Genomic DNA, 21,907 nt, shown 5'->3' with positions numbered 1-21,907 from the left:
TTGAAAATAGTTTGTTAATTCAAATAATATATTGTTCATATTGAATTCTAAAATCAAATATAAACTCCGTTATAGCTTAAGGTCAAGTAACAATAAATGGGCTATGTCACAGATTGTCTTAAAATTTTGAATACACCTTTGACTTGTTGAATTGTATTTGAAAATGGAACAAATTATTAGGCTTTATCTCTTTTTTTCCCTGGCTTATCATGGAGGCTTATACTAACGGAAGGGATACTGATACATATAAATAATTGAACAAATTAATAAATAAATAAGTATTATGCCCTGTATTTTCCCTAAAAAATACCGATTGAATTCTTTCAAAACATGTGCCTTGAGAGACTTAGACTAACGGAAGGGATACTGATACTTGTAAATAAGTGAACAAATTAATATATAAATAAGTATAATTACCTGTATCTTACCTGAGTTTACCTGTAAAAAAATGCGCATAAATGTAATCAAAAGCTGCGCGCAAACGTAATGATTTTTGCGCGCAAATGTAATGGTAATGCGCGCAAACGTAATGCACCGTTCTAGGGCCGTTCTAAATGGATTATCACTTGGTATTTGTTTTTACAACTAAACAAATTACTTTACTTTATTTAAACAGAAGCACTAGGTAATACTATTATAATGGTATTCAATCCGGAAAAAAACAATATATGTAACGGTACATTATATATATGTGTGTGTGAAAAATGGACGATTTTTTAATATTAAATATTTGATATAAAAAAACTATTTTGTTACATTAGAAGTGATAAATGATGCGTTAATATTGACAAATAGAAAGTAAATTATTCTACAACGACTTGCCATGTATATGAATTTAGTGCCAGTTATAACTTATTAACTTTGTAAAATTATTATAAGTATAAAAAAATGAATAATTAATATTCCCAAGATTCGTATCGGTTGATCTCTGATGCAAACGTAAAAATATCTAATAAATGTAAACTTGCATGTAATTAATTGCGTCTCAATTTTTACAGATAAACAGTATTTCAATTCTTTTAAATACTATTAATTGCCGGGCTAGACGATCAATTTGACTTACATGTGTTGTCATTTGAATCGATGGATATGATTGGACGAAATTAATTGGCATTGTCGATAACCTATTGTGATTGGGTACATATGAATTGCTATCGAAACTAGGGCGTAAAATGCATTTACGAACCGCCTGTTTAACTGTAATTATCCAATAATGTGGTTCCCGCGTTCCTTTATTATAGATTGTCGACTGTTAATGCATTTATGATCGACAATGATAGATTGTCGACCATAATTTCGTAAATACATTTACAACCGTAAAGTATACTTTACGCCGTACATCTATAATGGTCGACCGATAATCTATCATTATCCCCGATAAATTGTGATTATCTCATTTATGTGGTTCCCGCGTGCCATAAATATGTCTTTACTACGATGTAGTAAATTGATTATCCTGTCACATGTACTGTGATTCCGACCGTGATCGGGTTATTGAACGGTCTATTTTGTATTAGCCTCACTATACGGTTTTGACTTGGGCCCAAAATTCATGTATTTCCAGTCATGGATCATATTTTATAAAAATATAAAAATAGTCTAGAACCACAATGATGGTCCAATGATGATGGATCTGTGATACAATCGTCAATCTTCGTGTTAATCCGTTATCCTAACATAGATGCCCATTTGAAGAAAGGATTGGACACACGTTTTTCAATATCTTATTGACCGTATGGCCTACATTTTCTTCCAGTTAATCAATTATCTAATAAATATTTCAATTTTATTTAATTTACGAAGTTTCAATACAAAAATCCACATGCTTTGTTAAAGAACCGTCAAACAACGTCATATTTCTAACATATCTTTAAGTTGTGAAATTGTTTTCTATTATATATAAAGATCAAAGAATAGCATACTGTCTTGTTCAATTGGATTTTGACGTTCATTATTGTATATTCTTTCTTGTCTCAATACATTTCAAATGTATACATGTACATTTAATAGAAAACCTATGTTTACAGTTATTTAATTTCTTATCCGAATTTGTTTACTCAAATCAAATAATGTTATAGTAATCAAAAAATGATCGCGCTTTGTCAATAAATGAACAACTGTTAGCTATTGGTATATTATATACAAGACAGAAAGTTATTGTATTATCTATTGTAATTCATAACTAGTCGAAAAATCTTTGCTTTTGAAATATAGAAAAAAAATATTTACATAATAAACAATAATTTCATAAAGCGGTCATGTGACGCAGCATGGTAACTTGGTCTTTTACTAGGTTAAATCAAATTTTGTGAGAAATTGATAGTTTTGCTTAAGTTGTGAATACCTTTATGAAAAAATGAACGGACATATCTTTTTATCATTTTTGTTGCTTTTATTACCATCCACCGTTTTTGGTAAGTAGAGAATGTGGTTTAAATAATTTCTAAAATATTCACATAAAAAAGTAAATTTTATTAAGTAATGTTTGCGAGTTATAACATTTTAATCATTATTCGTAATAAATCAAATATGTTTTAGATATTTCCCCATGTTTTGTCTGAATCATAAATTTTCCCAAAATTTTGTATGAATTATTAGATTTTTTTTTTTTATTTACATATTAAAATAAATGAAGTATAGAAGACATAGTTATTTGGATTGTAATTTCTACTTACTACGAATAGCCTTCTTGTAAAAAAACCCAATAATTTGTATCGTATGATATGATAATTGAAACAATCAAGTTGAATAAACGTTTACTTAGATGTCTTTTTGTTACGGAATTAATTACTAAACACTTTACATTTTTATTTAATTTAATTTACGTATATAGTGATTTTTTTTTACCAAAGCTTAATATTTATTTATTAAGATAATATTACAACAATCGTCTACTCCCCCTCCCCCCCCAAAACCCCCCCCCCCCCAACAACAGAAAAAAAAACCACCAGAAGAACAGACAAAAACCGTTATCCATTTTCACAAAAAACAGTTAAAAGGAATATGAAATACATCGAACAAATAATAAAAAGTAATTCGTCCATTATGAATTATTAATATCCGTATGTTTTCTCTCTATTGTCGGGTTGTTGTCTCTTTGTTATATTCCTCGTTTCCACTCTCAATTTTACGTTATAACGATATTCTTAATTTATCCATGAATATACCGAGGCCTTCTGAATTATCACCCATTTTCTATTCGGTGTCCCGTGATGAAATTCATTGACAACTTTGTTAGTTGATGGCGACTAAGCGTCCAGCGTCAAATATTTCATGTATGTTCAGGATGATAACGTATCGAGTTTGTTCAATATATGTTTTTTTTGTACTAGTGCGAAAAGATACACGTATTTAAAACATGAAAACCACTAAGTTTAATCAACAAAAAGATGCATTATCCTAATCAGACATAAACGTCTGACGCCGTGGAGACAAAAATGGGGTTTTAGGGAACAACCATTTAGCTTCAAAGGATGGGGGTAAGGGTTTATGTTTTTGTTCTCTTAAAAAATGTTCTGATTCCCAATTTAATGGAAAAAATACTCTGGTTAAGCAGATGACACACACAATAATTCAGAATGCAGATTTCACCAATCACTTAATTATAAAGTTAACTTTAAAGTGTTAATAAATTTGTGAAAAAAATTAATTTGATTGATAGTGTGAAGAAAACAAAAAAGTTCAATAGTTGCTCCCTTATACTCAAATAGTTCATATCAAACATACATCATCAACTATACTTATTTTAAAGTTTTTGAATTTAAAAGGACGGTGATTGAATCATACAACCACCTTCCGCAGATGAAATAGGCATGCTCTAATCACAACACAAAGATTTACAATATTTCTTAATGTCGGTATAAATAAGGTCATCCGCGTAGATCAAATGGAGAAGATGTATTATATTTAGCAACCTGTATTTGCCATACAATCTTAAGACGTGTAACAGAAGAGAAATGAGCTACTGTTTGAATAGCCAAATAATGTACAAAAAGGTGTCAGATATGTTCCTAATGTCGTAGCTAAAGTCCCGTAACCTTTTCCCGAATGTGACCTATAACGAATTAGACTAATTACCGGGTTTGCATTAAAACGAGAAACACGATGTGTGCAACATGTGGACCGGGATCTGCTTCTCCTTCCGGAACATTGGAGATAAAACTAAATTTTTGGCGGGGTTCGTGTCTTTAGTTTTAAGTGTTGTGTTTTGTCAACTTTGGTCTGTCTATTGATTTTGTTTCTGATTTTTGCCTTGGCGGTGTCTTTTTTTCCGGCATATGAGTACAGTAACTGTGCACATCATTGGTTTTCTAAGATATTGAAACATGGTTATCTTGATTGCTCCTGCCAAGCAATACCGGTAAATCTTAAGTTGATGTATTAGACTGTGCATACAGTAATACAAAATACTCAGGCATATCTAGTCAAAATTGACCTTAAGTTTGACGGCTTGTAATGAGAGGGTGCCACGAATCTGCACAAAAGAAACTCACAAAACGCCTGTTTTATGGGATGTCCGTAAGTGGCTTATTGAAAGGTACACATTCTTAGCCTTTCCAAGATAGTAGTACCCTTGTCTCCACTTCATCCATCGTATTGCCAAAAAATTACTGAATTACGCTTCATGCGCATTGCAATTTGTTTACTGGATAAGAAAACTGTCCCCAAAAAAAAACAACATTATTACGTTCTTTAAAATTCGAATTATGAAATCGTAAAATTGCGTCTTTATTTAGAGGCGTTAATTGTTGCAAAGCTAAACAAATATTCTGATATTTTGATAGTATATGTGTCGTGTACAGTACAAGTTATTACTCTACCGACCGTACAAGGGCTTTATAGCCAGTCAAGGTCGTTCAAAACTTCCATTTGTTGTTGTGTCTACACAAACTTTGTATTAGTAGCTACTTCTACGATTTCATCGTAAAAGTTATTACTTGTACAAATATAATTGTACAAGTAATGACTTGTAAAATTCACTATCTTTGAGTTATATTTGTTTCTTCCTTCTGTTTTGTATGCCCCACCTACGATAGGCATTACGTTTTCTGGTCTGTGCCTCCGTTCGTCCGTCTGTTCGTTGTACCGTTTGTCCGTACGTGCGTCCGTTCGTCCTGCTTCAGGTTTAAGTTTTTGGTCAAGGTAGTTTTTGTTGAAGCTGAAGTCCAATCAACTTGAAACTTAGTACACTTGTTGCTTATGATATGATCTTTCTAATTTTAAAGCCAAATTAGACTTTTGACCCTAATTTTACGGTCCAATGAACATAGAAAATGAAAGTGGGAGTTTCATGTTAAAGTTTTTGGTCAAGATAGTTTTGATGAAGTTGAAGTCCAATCAACTTGAAACTTATTACACATGTTCCCTATGATATGATCGAGTTTTTTCCTTATTTTCACGGTCCACTGAACATAGAATATGGTATTGCGAGTTGGGCATCCGTGTACTTGTGACACATTCTTGCTTTTAAATGTTTTATACAAAAACTATTTTTTTGTGTTAATTGTTTTGGTTTTGTCAATAATTGATTTTGTATTATTTTTTCTTTTACAATTTTTTCTTATTTTTTGTTTTTGTTTATTTCTGCTTAGTAGACATCATGCAGTATTTATGAAACTTATATTATTTTGTTTTCCTTTTCTTACTCAGTCAGTATAATTTTGGTTTTAACCCATTTAAAAAGTACGGTTCGAAACTGACATTTCAAACAGCTACCAAAGAAGTTCTTTTTCACACATACTATATATTAGTACCACATGCAAAGATAGGTATCTTTTTTAAAATCCTGTTTATTTGTTCTACGTACTTGACCAGATTTACATACTCTTCAAAGTGGTATTTGATTTGTCAAATATAAATATTTGAACATGCATCTTACTGAAGGGTAAAAACAGTTCCAATTGATATACAACAGACCATTGTATTCACGTTCTTTATTGAAGTGTTGTCGTTGTCTAAGCCTTTTGAATTTGATATTTGTCATTTTAAACCAGAACAGAATAAATATATATCTATATAAATCTATGTATAAAGGATACTATACTTCGTGAAGGCAAACTGATTCAAAGTCTTTTCAATTATAGTTTTTATGTAAAATTCACTGCTTTGTTCATAAGATATATCAAAGTGACAAAATGTATATGAAATTGATATAATGGTAAAACATCAACACACATCACTATCAAAATTTAAAAGTATACTGTAACACTTGAAATTGCATCAGTTCACCTGAACTCGTTCTATTAAAGAATTACATTATGTACATCTGACTATTTGAACATACATTGTATTTTAAAAATCATTCTTAAACTAAACTTGAAACTTAAGGTGGTACCTAACACTACAGGGAGATAACTCTGTAATATCAGCTAAACGTTTTAATTACGTTGCGTTGTGAAGGCAATATAAAGCTTCTCAATGATCAAAATAAGTGTTTGTCAAACTGCTATATAACCAGTGTAATTTTTCTGACAAAACGCTTGGTTCAAATTTTTTGATTTTTTTATATTTTTGTAAAAGGGTCAAAGTAAATACTTTGTTTTAATTTTATGAAAAATTAAACGAGCCAAATTAATTTTAGTGAAAGTGTTGGGTACCACCTTAACTGTAATGTAGGTAAACAAAAAATGATGAGATATGATTGGCATTAAAAATAAAACATTCACAAACGACCAAATAGCAAATTACAACTTCATGACACCATACGGCCTTCAACAATGAGCAAAACCAATACTGAATAAACAGTTATAAAAGGCCACGGGGTGACAAAATGTAAAACAAAAGCTCAGTTGGTTCACAGCCTGACACATTTTACCAAGAACGGAGATCTTTATATATCAATTTCATTTCAATTATCAGTTTTAGTTATCTCATTTATTCAATTAAGTCTATCGCGATAAAAAAAAATAGTTTATGGTTTAGCCATTGTATTTGTATGCACTTTTATCGTTCTGAACATGCATGAAATATTTGCCACTGACGTTAGGCAAACAACAATCAATCAATAAATGCACGTTATGATTCCTCGGGATGAGTTAGAATGATTTTTTAGCAATTATTATAGTTCGTTTATGGCAAACTTTTCTGTAATAAATAAGACAACAGAAATTCGCTGAATCTATCTTTATTTTTTTTATGTCAAATGATGCATGCACAACAGAAGAGGCTTAACATTGTCCCTCTTTCGATTCTATCAGGGTTTTCACAATTTGTAGTGTGTTAACAGTGGTTTTGTTAGTTTTAACTGCTGCTGCTTCTTATTTCTTTCAACAAGAAGTGAAGTTAACAATCGTGTTAAATCCTTCTTTAAGCTCCAGTTTGTGGTCATTCCTTTAGATAATGGGCCTAATTTCGTGACAAAAATTTGTTTGATTATATCGGGAATCACTGAAGCATGACTGGAGCGGCCCCCTTTTAGGTTAGTAAGCAGGCCCCTTATGAAATGTTCTCGATCTACCACCTAAAGAAATTTAGTTAGTGCGTCAGAGGCGGATTTTTATCCCCCTGCTTTTATGGTGCTACATTGATAGTTGATCTATAGACTTTTTACAAGTCCTCATCTGAGTTTACATTATTATGTACAAGACTCACACATATTGAACTAGATTTAAGTGTTTCAACATATTAAACTTTAATTGCAATACTTTTTCTTCATTTTTACAGCTCTGATAATAAACTTCAGTGGTGGAATAATTACAAAATTAATATCCGAAGATGCAACTGATGAAACCCAACTAACATTGATGACCTTGTCAGGGGTTACAGCAGGTCAAACCCCAACATGCGACCTCAATCCTTCTCAAACGGAATTCTGGGTAAAATTGGACCCGAGCACAGCAAGTAAGTAAATCTAATGATATATATATAGATTTTTTTTGTACTGTTGATTTATACAAAGAGACTTCTTCATTTTTTTTTAAATTTTTGTAATACGCGAAAAATTATTTCTTTCATTTGAATTCAATTTTTTCCTCTGTTGGGGTGGTATTTATCACACTTTTAGATAAAAAGAAGTGGTATGACTACCAATGAGACAAATTTCCATAGTATAGTTTACGATTATATTTTTTCTTACACAATATTATGGACTACTGTTTCAAATTGAAACCAACAAATAATGTGTGAAACATTGCTTTATTGGCTTAACATAAGATGCTTGAGAGAAAATGAGTTAACTCTATTTAAACAATGGATGTGAATACTTACAGGGAAATAATGCAGCCTATACTTTAAACGATTAATTTATGCTTAATAATTTTTCTTTATATGTTTCCGATCAATTTATGTGCACCTGTTACAGTATTTTATAGAATTTATACTGTTTATTGAATATATTTACCTGTTCCATCCCCGGTTGCCACTGTTTTCTTATTGTAGAATATGGAGTATATCTGAAAGCCATGCCAAACCTAGATTTCAATACCAAGTCTACGTATAGCATCGTTGTGGAGTGTACGGATGGAGTGAGCACAACCCAAGAAACCTTCACAGTGAACATTGACAAGAACAAATCTCCTACCATATCTAACCTTCATAGTAAGTAAATAACTTTCTATCAAACTTTAGTTATGAATAAATTTTACCATATCAAATATTCGTAGTGAGTCGTTGCCCTTCTTCATTTTATCATACTAAATATTTATAGTGAGTCGTTGCCCTTCTATATTTTACCATATCAAATATTCATAGATCTTCATACTGAGTCAATGCCCCTTTATATACCATATGAACCCCCTAAATTGAGATACCGTAACAGCTTTTCTTCTTCTATATCAAACCTCAATATTGATTATATGCCCTCCTTCCTTATCTACACTTCATAGTACTTAACAGTGGAGTTCGAATAAACATACATTTGTACATTGTAGTTGCAGTTTGCTAGTAAAAAGAAAAGTTAAAAAAAAATCCGCGTAGCCGACCTGTTGTCAGATTTTTTTTTTAAAATTTTTTGTGTGTGATTTTTTTCCTAGCTGATGTTAGTTTTGTTAATATTGCAAGACAAATTTAAAACAGAGGAGTTGTCTCATTGGCAATATACATGTACCTTATCGCTAATCCCGGCTGACCCAGCAGCTTGAACTTTTGACGCTTACAACAATTACAGTCAGATATTTTGTTTTATGACTTCAAATTTTTAAGGGAACCTGTGTGATATCCAGTAATGGCGGACAAATAGCGATAAGGTGTATACCACCCCATCGTCTTATTTCATATAAGTTAAAGACCAGTTGAAGGCATAAAACTTTGCTCAGTGCTCTGAGAACAAAAATCATGCTCGAAACATGAAATCCAGCAATTTGATTGGTTGATTTTCGAGTCCAAGCACAAAAATCATGCTCGAAACTTTTATGACCGTGATTTTTGGTTACTGTTATATTTTTTACAGACTACACTACCTTAGATACTTCTACGACATCGACTGGTACCTTGGTCTTCACAGCTTTAGCAACGGACCCAGAAAATGATCAGCTGACGTTTACGATGGACTGTTATGTTCTAAGTATTATTGCAACATGTCCGTATGAAATTTTCGATTGTAAGTATTGTCTTGATGATTTATTTATTACTATTTTTAAGAAATAATTTTTGTTAATGGCATGAAATATTGTAGTATTAAATTCATACTAAGTTTTCCGTATTTTTTTCATGGCGCTGTCACAACTTGTCTTCCATCTATGGGTTCGAATAACGCTTTGAGCAGCACTAACCCATACAAAAACTTTAGATGATCCAAAGTGCTGGTATTGTTCTGTTAGCACCCGTTGCTCCCGTCGTGTTATATTTTTTGTATTTTATGACTTAACATAAGACAAACTTATAATATTGTACTCACAAGCTTTAGTGGTTTGATGGGAAGAAATCGGCACCGGACAAACTATTGCACAACTGTAGTAAAGTGTAGTATGCAGTGAATAACAAAGAAAGCAACCGACTTGGAGTTGTTGTTCTTTGTCCCATGTTACAAGAATAATCTCCTAGATCCAAAAAAATAACTTGAAAAATTCTACTGTTATAGTATCATTTAAACACTTAAATTGTTAGCTTTTAATGTTTTATTTGAAAATGCCTTCACTATTTCAGCTGGAGAGATAGTAACTACGAGTGGTTTCCTTGGTTACAGCGTAGGAAGTTATGATTTAAGAATCACAGTGGCGGACAGTCATAACAATCAAATAGGACCGCGCTCTCTGACTGTAACGGTCACAGGTTAGTATAAATTGTGCACTAGACCACAGTATCCTTACGCCAACCTGCTTTCTGGACCAGCAGACTACAAAAACAGGTTTTCATTTAATGATAACACTGTATCAAACTACATTACTCGAAATTAAGAAAACATTTATATCCCCTTAACAATATTTATCTATATTTATCGGTGTTTTGAGCGTCCAGTGAGAAGTATTTCATGCAGATTCAGTTCCGTTATAGTTATTATTCAAAGCCACCTAGCCTTACTCATTTGAGCTTGATAAGTGACAATTTTAAACATCCATAATTTTCAAATTTTGAGCTTCTTTTCTGTTAAGTAAGTATGGCATGTGTACATTTTCTTTTCTCATCTTTCATTTTGAGCTTAAACAAGAACTTAGATAAATTTCCAACTGTTTTATGGTTGACGCGATTATAAATAAGAAGATGTGATTCGAGTGCCAATGAGACAACTCTCCATCCAAGTCACAATTGATAGGTCTTCAACAAGGAGCATACGCTTACATCGAACAGCAAGCTTTAAAGGACCACAAAATGATAACAATAGAACAATTCAAACAGGAAAATTAACGGTATAATCTAATCTATGTGTTGACTTTTATCCACCTGTTTACTTTATTTCAGCAACACAAATACCATTGTTGTTTTTACTATTTTAATTTCTTTTATTAAAGGTTTAAATACAGCACCTGTTATAGACAACAACATTCAATCATATGTTCCCGTTGTTTTGGAGAACAGTGCACTAGGATCATCTGTGTACCAAGTCACCATTACTGACCCGGATGTTGGTGACGTTCACACTTATTCAGCAACATTTACACCATCGACTGCTTCAAATTACTTCTCTATTGACTCCTCAAGTAAGTGTTGTATTTCTACCAGTTACTTTTTCAAAATAAATAAAAAAATTATCATGAATCCGTTCTTCAATCGAGCGTGCAATTGAAATTAGGAACGTTTCCTATACATATAAGCTTTGGATTTCAAATATTTTGGCCACGAGCATCACTGAAGAGACATATATTGTTGAAATGCGCATCTGGTGCAAGAAAATTGGAACCGTTAATTTTTTATTATTCATTCCTCGCGCTGTTAGAGTTTTCATTCCCAGAGGGTTTCACAAGCCTAGTAGATCTCATAAACATGTTTAACCCCGCCGCATTTTTGCGCCTGTCCCAAGTCAGGAGCCTTTGGCTTTTGTTAGTCCTGTATGTTAACTAAAATATTATAATATCAAAATATTATAATATAAAGTAAAGTAATTTTTTATATACATGTATTTCATTTCTTAGTTGTTTTATTTATTTGTTTAATTGTATGTGATTGTATTTTGTAAATTACATGTACCTCTTGTTTTACATGTCAATGTGACTGAGTGTTTTTGAAATAAAGCATATTGTATTGTATTGTATTGTATTGTATTGTATTGTATTGTATTGTATTGTATTGTATTGTATTGTATTGTATTGTATTGTATTGTATTGTATTGTATTGTATTGTATTGTATTGTATTGTATTGTATTGTATGTTTTTTAATTTTAGTTGTGTTCAATTTGGAGTTTAGTATGGCGTTAATTATCACTGAGCTAGTATATATATATTTGTTTAGGGGCCATCTGAAAGACGCCTTTGGGTGCGGGAATTTCTCGCTGCATTGACGACCTGTTGATGACCTTCTGCTGTTGTCTGTTATATAGACGGGTTGTTTGACACATTATCCATTATCATTCTCAATTTTATTTTACTGTTGCCTTTGTTTGACCTTCTGCTGTTGTCTGTTATATAGACGGGTTGTTTGACACATTCTCCATTATCATTCTCAATTTTATTTTACTGTTACCTTTGTTTTGCAGCTGGTTTAGTGAGTACATCGACGACAACAAACATTGATTATGACACGATGTCGTTCAGTTCGTGTACAGCAGAAGTCACAGTTTCGGACGGTTCCGCTTCAGACACCAAAACATTAACAATAAATATTGCTAACGTCTTTGAGGCGCCATCATTTGCCAAGACTATTTACACCTTGAGTGGACCAGAAGCAGCGGTAAGATTAATGATATTACTACACTAACAGCAATTGAAACAGTCCTATCTGTTAAAGGTGTACGTGCTTATATGCCGTAACATATAAATACTAATAATCTTTAAAAGAATCCTCATGTTTATGTACCATGAGAGCGGAATGAAAATACGATAAAAAGGAAAAAGTAAGATAGTCACTGTATAAAGTGTCATGTTTGAGAGATTTATGAATATCATGCCGAAAAAAACAAACTTTTATTTTTTAAAATACGTATGACACGACTCAGGAAGACAAATCTTATAAATGTTGTCATAATAAAAAATACCTTCACATAATGATTACAGCAAAATGGTAGAGAAAAACAACTTTCAATGTTAATTTTTAGGCCATTTTGCTCGTTCTATAAATAATTAAACCCATATCCCTTATTCCGTCATTTCTTCTAAATCGTTCACATATTGAACTTAATTTTAGTATGTTATAATAATATACTATGATAAGTTACATATCGAGTTGATATCGATCCTAAGCCGCCAAGTTTTGCCAACTGCATTCATTCCCTTAAACCCTTCTGTAGTAAAATAAAAGAACATTTTTGAAAAATCTTTTAACTTTATATTTCACTTTGTGTGTATAGGCAGGAACAAGCTTTGGCACACCAAAGTACGACGTTACTGATCCAGATGGCGATTCCGTGACTTATGGAGTTGATTGCCCAACTTTTAACATAAATCCAACTACTGGGGAGGTTACTCTTTCTATAAACTATGATCGTGACGACACATCCGTTGCGTCATCTGTGACATGTGGCGTTACTGTAACTGATGGTACAATGACGTCAACTGCGGTGCTTGAAGTATTGATTTATACAATAAATGACAACACTCCACAATTTACACAGAACAGGTACGAATTTCACATATCACCTTATGACACCATAGGAACCATTCTGGGGACGGTGACTGCTACTGATGCTGATATCGGTTCCCATGGTGAGTATATATAGACCGTGTTGTTATTTATTCAAATCCGGCTAAGCTCTGAAATTAAAAAATAATAAAAATCATGACCTCAAAAAACCAGTTGAAGCTAACCATGGCTCTGAGCATACAATTGTTTATAAACTACTAGAACACACCCGTGACATCGTTGGTCCGTGACTGAATTAAAGCATATAACTATGCGTAAGCCTCATTTTAGTATTGGTATTTTCATCTGATAAAGTCATGCCGATTATAAGATACACAGTTTTCTGTTTGAACCCGTCGACCTGGAACTTATAAATTATTGCTAATATTATTTTTTTTGGAAACCATAAGGTCCTGAAATGGATTATTTTTTAATCAACAGCATTAACCTATATTATTTACAAAAAAAGTTGAATTCTTTGATTCGCTGTTAAACGTCATGCTAGCTAACAAATAGACCACTTTCCAGTTCATCCATCACGCGCCTTTATGACGTCATTTACCAGATAAAGGGGGTCGCCTGTATCCCTGCACTATTTACATTTATCAAGCGTCTTAGTGATCGTCATTGTGCAGGATAAACTAGAAATAATGGTTGTTATGTAGGTACTTAATGACAATTCCCTAATGACAGCAATGCTGATTTAAATTTGACAAATAATTCGTACAATATAGAATTATAGTTTTTCAACCACACGCTCAACATTGGAATGGAAGTGACGACGCCCCTAAACGCACAAATGACGTTCTCTAAAACCAGAGTTTTTGACGGAAATGCATCGAACTCGAAAGTTGTCTATTGAAAACGTACAGATAAAGTTACAGGTAACAGATGAATATACTATTGGTATCGGCATCGGATTCGACCCGGACCTTATTTATTAACAATGTTAATTTATATCATGAGCAATATTAATTATGAGGAAACAAAATGGTCTGGAGTTGTGTTATTTTTAATCTACACCATTGTCCTATATAAGCTATATATAAAGTTGAATTTTTTTATTTGTCGTTTTTACCAAATGACGGCTGTCAAATTGGACCTCGTTATTTTAGTATTATAGATATATTAGCAATATATAAAGTTGAATTCTTTGATTTGTCGTTTTTACCCCATGACGGCTGACAAATAGGACCTCGTTATTTTAGTATTATATAGACGGTGTATCCCAATACAATAAGACTAGGAGGAAACTTTTATAAACTGCTACAATGATTTATGCTTTAAGTGTTGTTTTTCCTATATATTGAAATATGTTTTATTCCAACATATAAACATAAGGAGATGTGGTATGATTGCCAATGAGAAAACCATAGTTCAAATGAAAAAAATATTATTTGGACCATAAGTAAAGCTTCTTCCAGTTCTCACAATGACATCAACGGTACCATTATATTTCTTCAGATTTGCATTTTGACAATAAATGTCTTTATAGTTATGGTTAAGGCGAAAAGGTTTAAACAGAAAAGTTTTAGGTAAACAATGGATAGATGATCAAACCAAAAATAAACTAAATTGTTTGCACATTTGGACAAGGAATCGAACAACTGACTACTGATACCTTTGATACTTACAGCCTAATAACAGATGTATCGACGATTGGTAGTCATCAACGCTACAATACAAATTTGTATGCATATTAACATGATCATGGTATTACATTTGTTACAAGACTTTCATAAATCTAAAGCGGTATCATACTAGTGAATATAACATCAGCTTTATCATTATTTTTAAAGGTGTTGTTTCGTATAATGTAAGAAGTGGAGCTTTCTCTGGTTACGTTGGTATCGACACATCCGGGAACCTGTATCTTAAGACCGCAGTAAATGACACCATTGCTGGCACTACTGTATCCATTTGGTTACGAGCTTACGATGAAGATCTCAAAAGGACTTCTGTGTATGTAGATTTTGTCATTCAGGCGACAACAACTACCTCGATAACAACGACAACAGACAGAAATTTGACATTCTTTGAGTCATCAGCCAATGTGGCCTGGTTCTCAGCTCTGATGATAATCCTACTCGGGCTCGGTATATTCCTTGCTATTGAAGCTTACCGGTCCCACATATTTTTCAAGATATGTTCATCCTGCAACGAATGTAAACTACCAAAGCGCAGGTATATTTGTTGTTATACATATTTATATATTTAATACATAATCTTTAAGACTGATGTTACCGCCAGAAAATGTTTTTGGATAGACTTTTTTCATGTTACGGATTTTTTGCTACGGAGTATATATCTTATATATTACGTTGTATTAAAGTCTATTGTTGGATTTTGACAGAGTAACAGTCTGTCCTGTCACAAAGTTGCTAGGTAACATGTCTAAAGTTATATACTCTGGAGTCAAATCTTTAAAATCGATAATATGAAAATACGCAATGAACTAAAAGTAGACGACTTGAATTATCGACAGTTAAGTAGATATAGGAAGATGTGGTGTGAGTGCCAATGAGACAACTCTCCATCCAAATAACAATTTAAAAATTAAACCATTATAGGTTAAAGTACGGCCTTCAACACGGAGCCTTGGCTCACACCGAACAACAAGCTATAAAGGGCCCTAAAATTACTAGTGTAAAACCATTCAAACGGGAAAACCAACGGTCTAATCTATATAAAGTTAAGTGCCCACTAAAAGTTAAGGTACTAGCATATACCAGCCTAGTAGCCAGTACTTCGGTCCTGGCATGAAAATACGGATTTTTTGTCTTATTAAATTTGCTGTTACAAAATATAAGACATTATTATAAATTAAGGAATGTATCTCCCTCATGCAAAGCTCTGATTCCTTTCTAGAATTTGACTATACTTTTTGGACCTTTTGGATAATAGCTCTTCATCCTTTATATAAGCTTTGGATTTCAAATATTTTGGCCACGAGCATCACTGAAGAGACATGTTTTTTCGAAATGCGCATCTGGTGCAACAAAATTGGTACCGTTGATTTTATTAAGTGAAATATAGTTAACATGCTTAATCTCTGTAATGAAGAGTTTAATAACTAAAATATTGAACTCCGAGGAAAATGCAAATCGTAATGTCTCTAATCAAATGGCAAAATTAAATGATAAAACAAACCAAACGAATGGAAAACAACTGTCATATTCCTGACAAGGTACAGGCATTTTCAATTGTAGAAAATGGTAGATTGAACCTGGTTTAATAGCGCTAAACCTCACACCTTTTTAACAGTCGCATCAAATGTCATTATATTAACAACGATCCGTGAACAAAACAGACATAATAGATAAAAATGTCAAAAAGGGGTATATCAGTCATCTTTGTGTCACCATCTAAATTAGAACAAAAGCAAACAAATATTTAATCGTCAGAAACATCTTATTTTATTATGTCATGACATATAATTAACCAGTTCTACCTCAAAACTACTTCAGGTAGAACTTTCAGTCAATATTTAAAGATATAACTGTCCGAAACTGTTGAAAAGTAAAACTTGTTTAAAGATAGAACTGTATATAGTTATTAAAGTTACCAGGATTATAATTTAGTATGCCAGACGCGCGTTTCGTCTACATAAGACTCATCAGTGACGCTCATATCAAAATAGTTATAAAAACAAACAAATACAAAGTTGAAGAAGGCTATTTTATGATTGAATTGTCTAGATTTGATCTAGGGAAGAAGTTTTCAATACTAGATCAGATGTGGTGGGATTGCAAATTAGATATCCCGAGTTCCAACGAAGTATGTTTAATCAACTACATGCCACCGTCCACCATATTATAATGATAAAACACGTAGTAAGGTATACAAGGTTCAAGTTTGTCAAAATGAGAATCAATGGAAAACAGAAAACTCCTGCATGATGAATATTTATGACAAAACGATAAACTAAAAGCAAATATGACAGACAGAAAATTTCTTAATAATTCAAGCCTTAGAATCAAGACGGGCTCAAATCTTTTCTAGGATAGAACGGCTTATTTGAATAGCATAAATTTTACCTCAGGCATAAATTACCATAGCTGTATTTGGCAAAACTTTTAGGAATTTTGGTCCTCAATGCTCTTCAATTTTGTACTTTATTTGACCTTTTTAACTTTTTTGGATTCGAGCGTCAATGATTAGTCTTTTGTAGACGAAACGCGCGTCTGGTGTATATACTAAATTAAGTCCTAATATCTATGATGAGTTTATTTATAGCAAACCTCTGTTCACAATTTAACTAGTTTTAGAAAATACACAGCGTTTCAATTATTACCATTAACATTGTAGAAAATTCGAGCTTGACAATGACCTTGATGACAGTGATGGTAAGTTCAATTTTAAGGAGGTATGGGAGTCTAAAATACAAATAATAGAATGTGTTCTTACTTTGCCAAAACGTAGTAGATATTGATATATGTTAAAAAAATATATTGAAAATTATAATCACCGCGAATATTCTCAAGCTGCAGGTTGTGGAAAAATGAAACATTTGTATGAATTATACAGGAAAAAACATCATTGTGTGATTAGACGCTAAACTAAATAATAGAATTGTAAAATGAAATACGAAAAGATAGCTATTAGACAATGCTTTGAGATACTTTGAAAAGATAGGATCACCGCACGTTTTTTCTAGCTAAAATACTGAATAGAAAAATTCCATGTAGATTCCTTCTGAAAATGCACTATTTCAGAGTTACTTCCACCTAAAATGGCAATTAAAAAAAAAGATGAAAATCAACCAAAAATAATCTTTACTTGTAAAATTTATTTTATAAGATTATATCTTATAAATTTATCTTTTAAGTGAAAATTCACATTAGTTTTCTGCATTCCTGCCTCAAATTATGGACCTTACAATTTAAGATTGCGAAAACACTCATACCACCTTAATTCATTTATTTGTAAGTTTTTGTTTCGAGTCCATCTGAAAAATATGCAGATCCTCTAAGCACGCGTTCTCGCGACGACTTGGTTTACATTTTGGGCAAAGCTGCAGTACGTGCTTACCATCTGTAAAAGGTTATAAGTATGATGAACATATTTATAATTGTCTCCATTTGACAGAAAATTAAGATTTGTCACGCTTTATGAAAATCTAAGTAACCTTTATATGATATAAAAATATAAAAAGACGTTTTTAGTACGGTAAAAGACTGCATATTCGAAGTTGATATGCGTATTGATTTGTTTTTGTCTGACAGTTGTTTTTTGCAAAAAAATCCGCTAATCACGAGGAAGCTTATAATAATAAAGGAGCAGCTACCATGTAGACAATAATAAAACAAAAACAAATAATTCACCGACGATCCGTGATATTACAATTGGAAACACAACTGTAACAGTCTACACAACGCTAGACTGAGCAACATTAACCTTAGGTAGAATGTGATAAATTTAGACGGAATAAATGGTTAAGGATGTATAATGCGAAAACTTCCAGTCATTTTAAAAGGGGGAGGTGTTCCAACCAAGGATAAAAAAGAGGGGTTGTTCCAACCCTTTGTGTCAGTTTAAAAGCATCGACCGTCTGTCTCGTGCCCTAAGTAATTAAATTTATTGTATAAACATATGTTGAAATTTACAGAGTATGAAGATCGCACACCCTCGCCAAACCCTATAACCCCGGTGAGCAGTACCTCAGCCGACCTTGGATGGTCTGCATGGAACAATAGTGACAAGACACAGAATTTCTCTTTGTAAAATCTAGGTATATGACTAACCAATTAATTTAGCTGATATGCATAAAACCTATAAAGTTATGATATCCAATTGTTATACTTATTTATAGTAGGACATGTAAAAAATTCGTCCATTCAGGACAAATCTTCATTTAAGTGTTTTTTAGCATATTAAACCTTAAACTAATATGGAATTGATTGCAATGATATGACGTTGAATGATTTTGCCCCAAACGTGTTTTATGTCGAGCTGAGCTGAAGAAAATAAAGTGTTCTTGTTTGACATTTCTTTTAGTCCCTTTTGATTTTATCAACACTTTTATTACTCAATTTATTTCACTTGACTGGGCGGAGTTTAACCGGTTCGCTCATAATAAACCAGTCCATTTATGGATAGGTGTTTTAGAATAAACTCATCAATGACGTGTCCAGTACTTCTTTTGTAAATTCCTTTGATGACACTGATAGGTGATTAGAAATCAGTCATGCATACTTATAACGGCAATCATCCTTATCACACACATCTGCAAATAGACTGTCCTTATGCAAATTAAAACGTAAGCTCCGCCCGATCAATTGAAATAACATTGGTAATACGTGTGAATAAGTTTTAGGGTTCTTATTTGTGCTTATAGGACAACAATTTGATAGGGATACAGATCCAGTATCCGCACAAAGCTTTGCAAATGTCTGACAACACCTTGTTTAGGAATTGTTAAAGAGTGATATATTTCTAGGTCAAGATTGATTTTGATTATTAGTAAAAGAGAACAGAATAAGGAGGTCTTAAATATAAAGAATACATAAAAGTAGGCAAAAATCATCAAGAATAATGGAAACTGATCTCAAATTAAAGAACGCTGTACTGACGACCCATACCAACACTGTCCAAAATATAGACCTAGTAATGAAAGTGCAATTATATAACCATCTCTTTTAAATCATATTTGTTGTTCCATTGCTTGATTTATTCATTATCTTTATCGTTTCAGATTGTTTTAACACTGCAAAGATTAACTTGTGTAGATTGTCTGCACCATATTGACGACTCTGATGTTAATTTTAATATTTGGTTTTACTAGCAGGTTTATGTGCACTGTGTACTGCCAATGAACATTTTTATCATACAAATTAATAATCGTGCGAAAAAATGAGAGAAAAAAATTCGAAATTATTCAGCCGACTTGTTTCATCAATTACATCAGTTCCTAGACCTAAATGGGACATAGAGATCTGCTTTTAATGGTATCTAATTCAATGAAAGAGAGTGTAATCATTTTGTCTGATATGCAGTCTTTTGTGTCCGTTAAATCGTCACTTTTTTCTTTTGTCTATACATTTGCAGTATCTTGATATTTATTATATACATGTACATACATTTATGTGTTTCTTTTTAGTAAATATTCTGTCGCATAAAGATTATTTCTTTTCAAGAGACTATTCTAAAATGTAGTTTTATACTATCACCAATTAATAATTAAAGCATTTTGAAATTTTAATATTTTGTTGTATAAATTAATTTTTTTTCAAGAGAATATTTCAAAATGTAGTTTTATACGATCCCCAGTTAATAAGAAAACCATTTTCAAATCTCAATATTTTGTTATATAATATTGATTTCTACATTTTTATGCGAGTATTTTTAAAATGTAGTTTTATATGGTCCCCAGTTAATAATGAAAGCACTTTGATTGTATAATATAGGTTTTTTTTCAAGAGTTTCAATTATTTTTTGTTCACTTTTAATTTCTTTCCAAGAGTGTCAAAATGATTGTAAACGATCCCTAGTGAAAATTAAATTTTTGAAATTGAATATATTGTTGTATAATATTGATTTCTTTTTAAGAACATATTTGAAAAGCTGTTTTTTCACGATCCCAAGTTAATTTTAAAACCATTTTGAATTTTTAATATTTTGTTGTATACTATGGATTTATTTTCAAGAGAATATTTTGAAATGTAGTTTTTATATGATTCCTAGTTGATAAAAAACCACATTGTGATTTTTGTATTTTGCTGTATAATATTGATTCCTATTCAAGAAGTCATTTTAAAATGCAGTTTTATACGATCCCAAGATAACAATAAAACCATTTTTGAAATTTCAATATTTTGCTGTATACTATTGTTTTTTTTTCAAGAGAACAATTTAAAATGTAGTTTTATATGATCCCCAGATAATAAAAAAGCATGAATAACTATGATGTCGTTGTTTTGAATATTTCCGTTGCAAAGTGACACAGTGATCACGACCTTGTACAAGGCATTGTCTGTGGTAAAGCTTTGTAGAAGAATATATGATTGACAACTCGGAATCCGATTACCATCTCATAATTCCTTTGAATGATTTGAAAATTTATAATGCACTTTAGGTGTTGTGTTGCAAACGTGTTAGGTAATAGATAATTTGTTAATGTAGATCTACAAATGACATATTATATGAATTTGATGGTTGAAGGCTTTTTGTCTGAATAGTCGTGATTGGTTGTCAAAGTGAGTGATATGGCCGTCATGAAACAGTTTTTCGCTGATATTGATCTCTATGTTGTACTTCTTTTGAAGGATTCGTTTTCTCTCTCAGCTCTCCTTTCATGTGTGGATTATTGTATCATCTTCTCAGATACAGTATAACATTGTGAATAGTGATAGAGAGGCGAAAGATACAAGAGAGACATTCAAACTCTTGTGTATCAAAAAGAAACTAACAATGACATGGCTAAAATGAAAAAGACCATTAAACAAACAATAGAACAGAAATAAAAAAAAACAAATTGTACCCGTTTCCACATGTTATTAATGATATTGCAAGGACATCGTCTGATTTGGATCTGAACTCCTTTTTCTAAAATATTGTTGGAAAACAACTACAGACAAAAACACTGCGACAAACGCACTGCATTCCTTATTGCCAATTTGTTATTTGTGAATATTTTTTATAATGTCAGCCTATGCCGCTTAAATATTTGTTGATAAGCTTTCCAAAAGTATGTTCTTCTTTGGCAGTTTTACTAGAGGAGGTATACTGGTGGTACAATTCTGCTCAGGAAGGAAGAAAAAA

The 21,907-nt window shown here is 32.1% G+C and overlaps 1 protein-coding gene across 1 annotated transcript; it reads left to right on the top strand.

Moving 5' to 3' along the window:
• The first annotated feature begins 2,293 nt into the window (after positions 1–2,293).
• On the top strand, positions 2,294–20,590 carry LOC134690889 (protocadherin Fat 3-like). The gene is made up of 12 exons (XM_063551031.1): positions 2,294–2,414; positions 7,663–7,839; positions 8,377–8,535; positions 9,386–9,535; positions 10,081–10,206; positions 10,884–11,072; positions 12,066–12,259; positions 12,876–13,230; positions 14,947–15,331; positions 17,456–17,493; positions 18,756–18,878; positions 19,842–20,590. Exons 1-11 carry the CDS (start codon positions 2,357–2,359, stop codon positions 18,869–18,871), a joined length of 1,947 nt encoding a protein of 648 aa, XP_063407101.1. The 5' UTR covers positions 2,294–2,356; the 3' UTR covers positions 18,872–18,878; positions 19,842–20,590.
• The last annotated feature ends 1,317 nt before the right edge of the window (positions 20,591–21,907 follow it).

This window comes from Mytilus trossulus, chromosome 11, assembly GCF_036588685.1.
Source record: "Mytilus trossulus isolate FHL-02 chromosome 11, PNRI_Mtr1.1.1.hap1, whole genome shotgun sequence".
NCBI classification, from domain to species: Eukaryota; Metazoa; Mollusca; class Bivalvia; order Mytilida; family Mytilidae; genus Mytilus; species Mytilus trossulus.
This window is presented reverse-complemented; position numbering and strand designations above follow the sequence as displayed.

Bases quoted from the DNA above. Each gene is read 5' to 3' on its own strand.
- LOC134690889 (XM_063551031.1), top strand. From the start codon at position 2,357: ATGAACGGACATATCTTTTTATCATTTTTGTTGCTTTTATTACCATCC. The intron at 15,332-17,455 runs GTATATTTGTTG...TTAACATTGTAG, and splicing joins TGTAAACTACCAAAGCGCAG to AAAATTCGAGCTTGACAATG. The intron at 17,494-18,755 runs GTAAGTTCAATT...TGAAATTTACAG, and splicing joins TGACCTTGATGACAGTGATG to AGTATGAAGATCGCACACCC.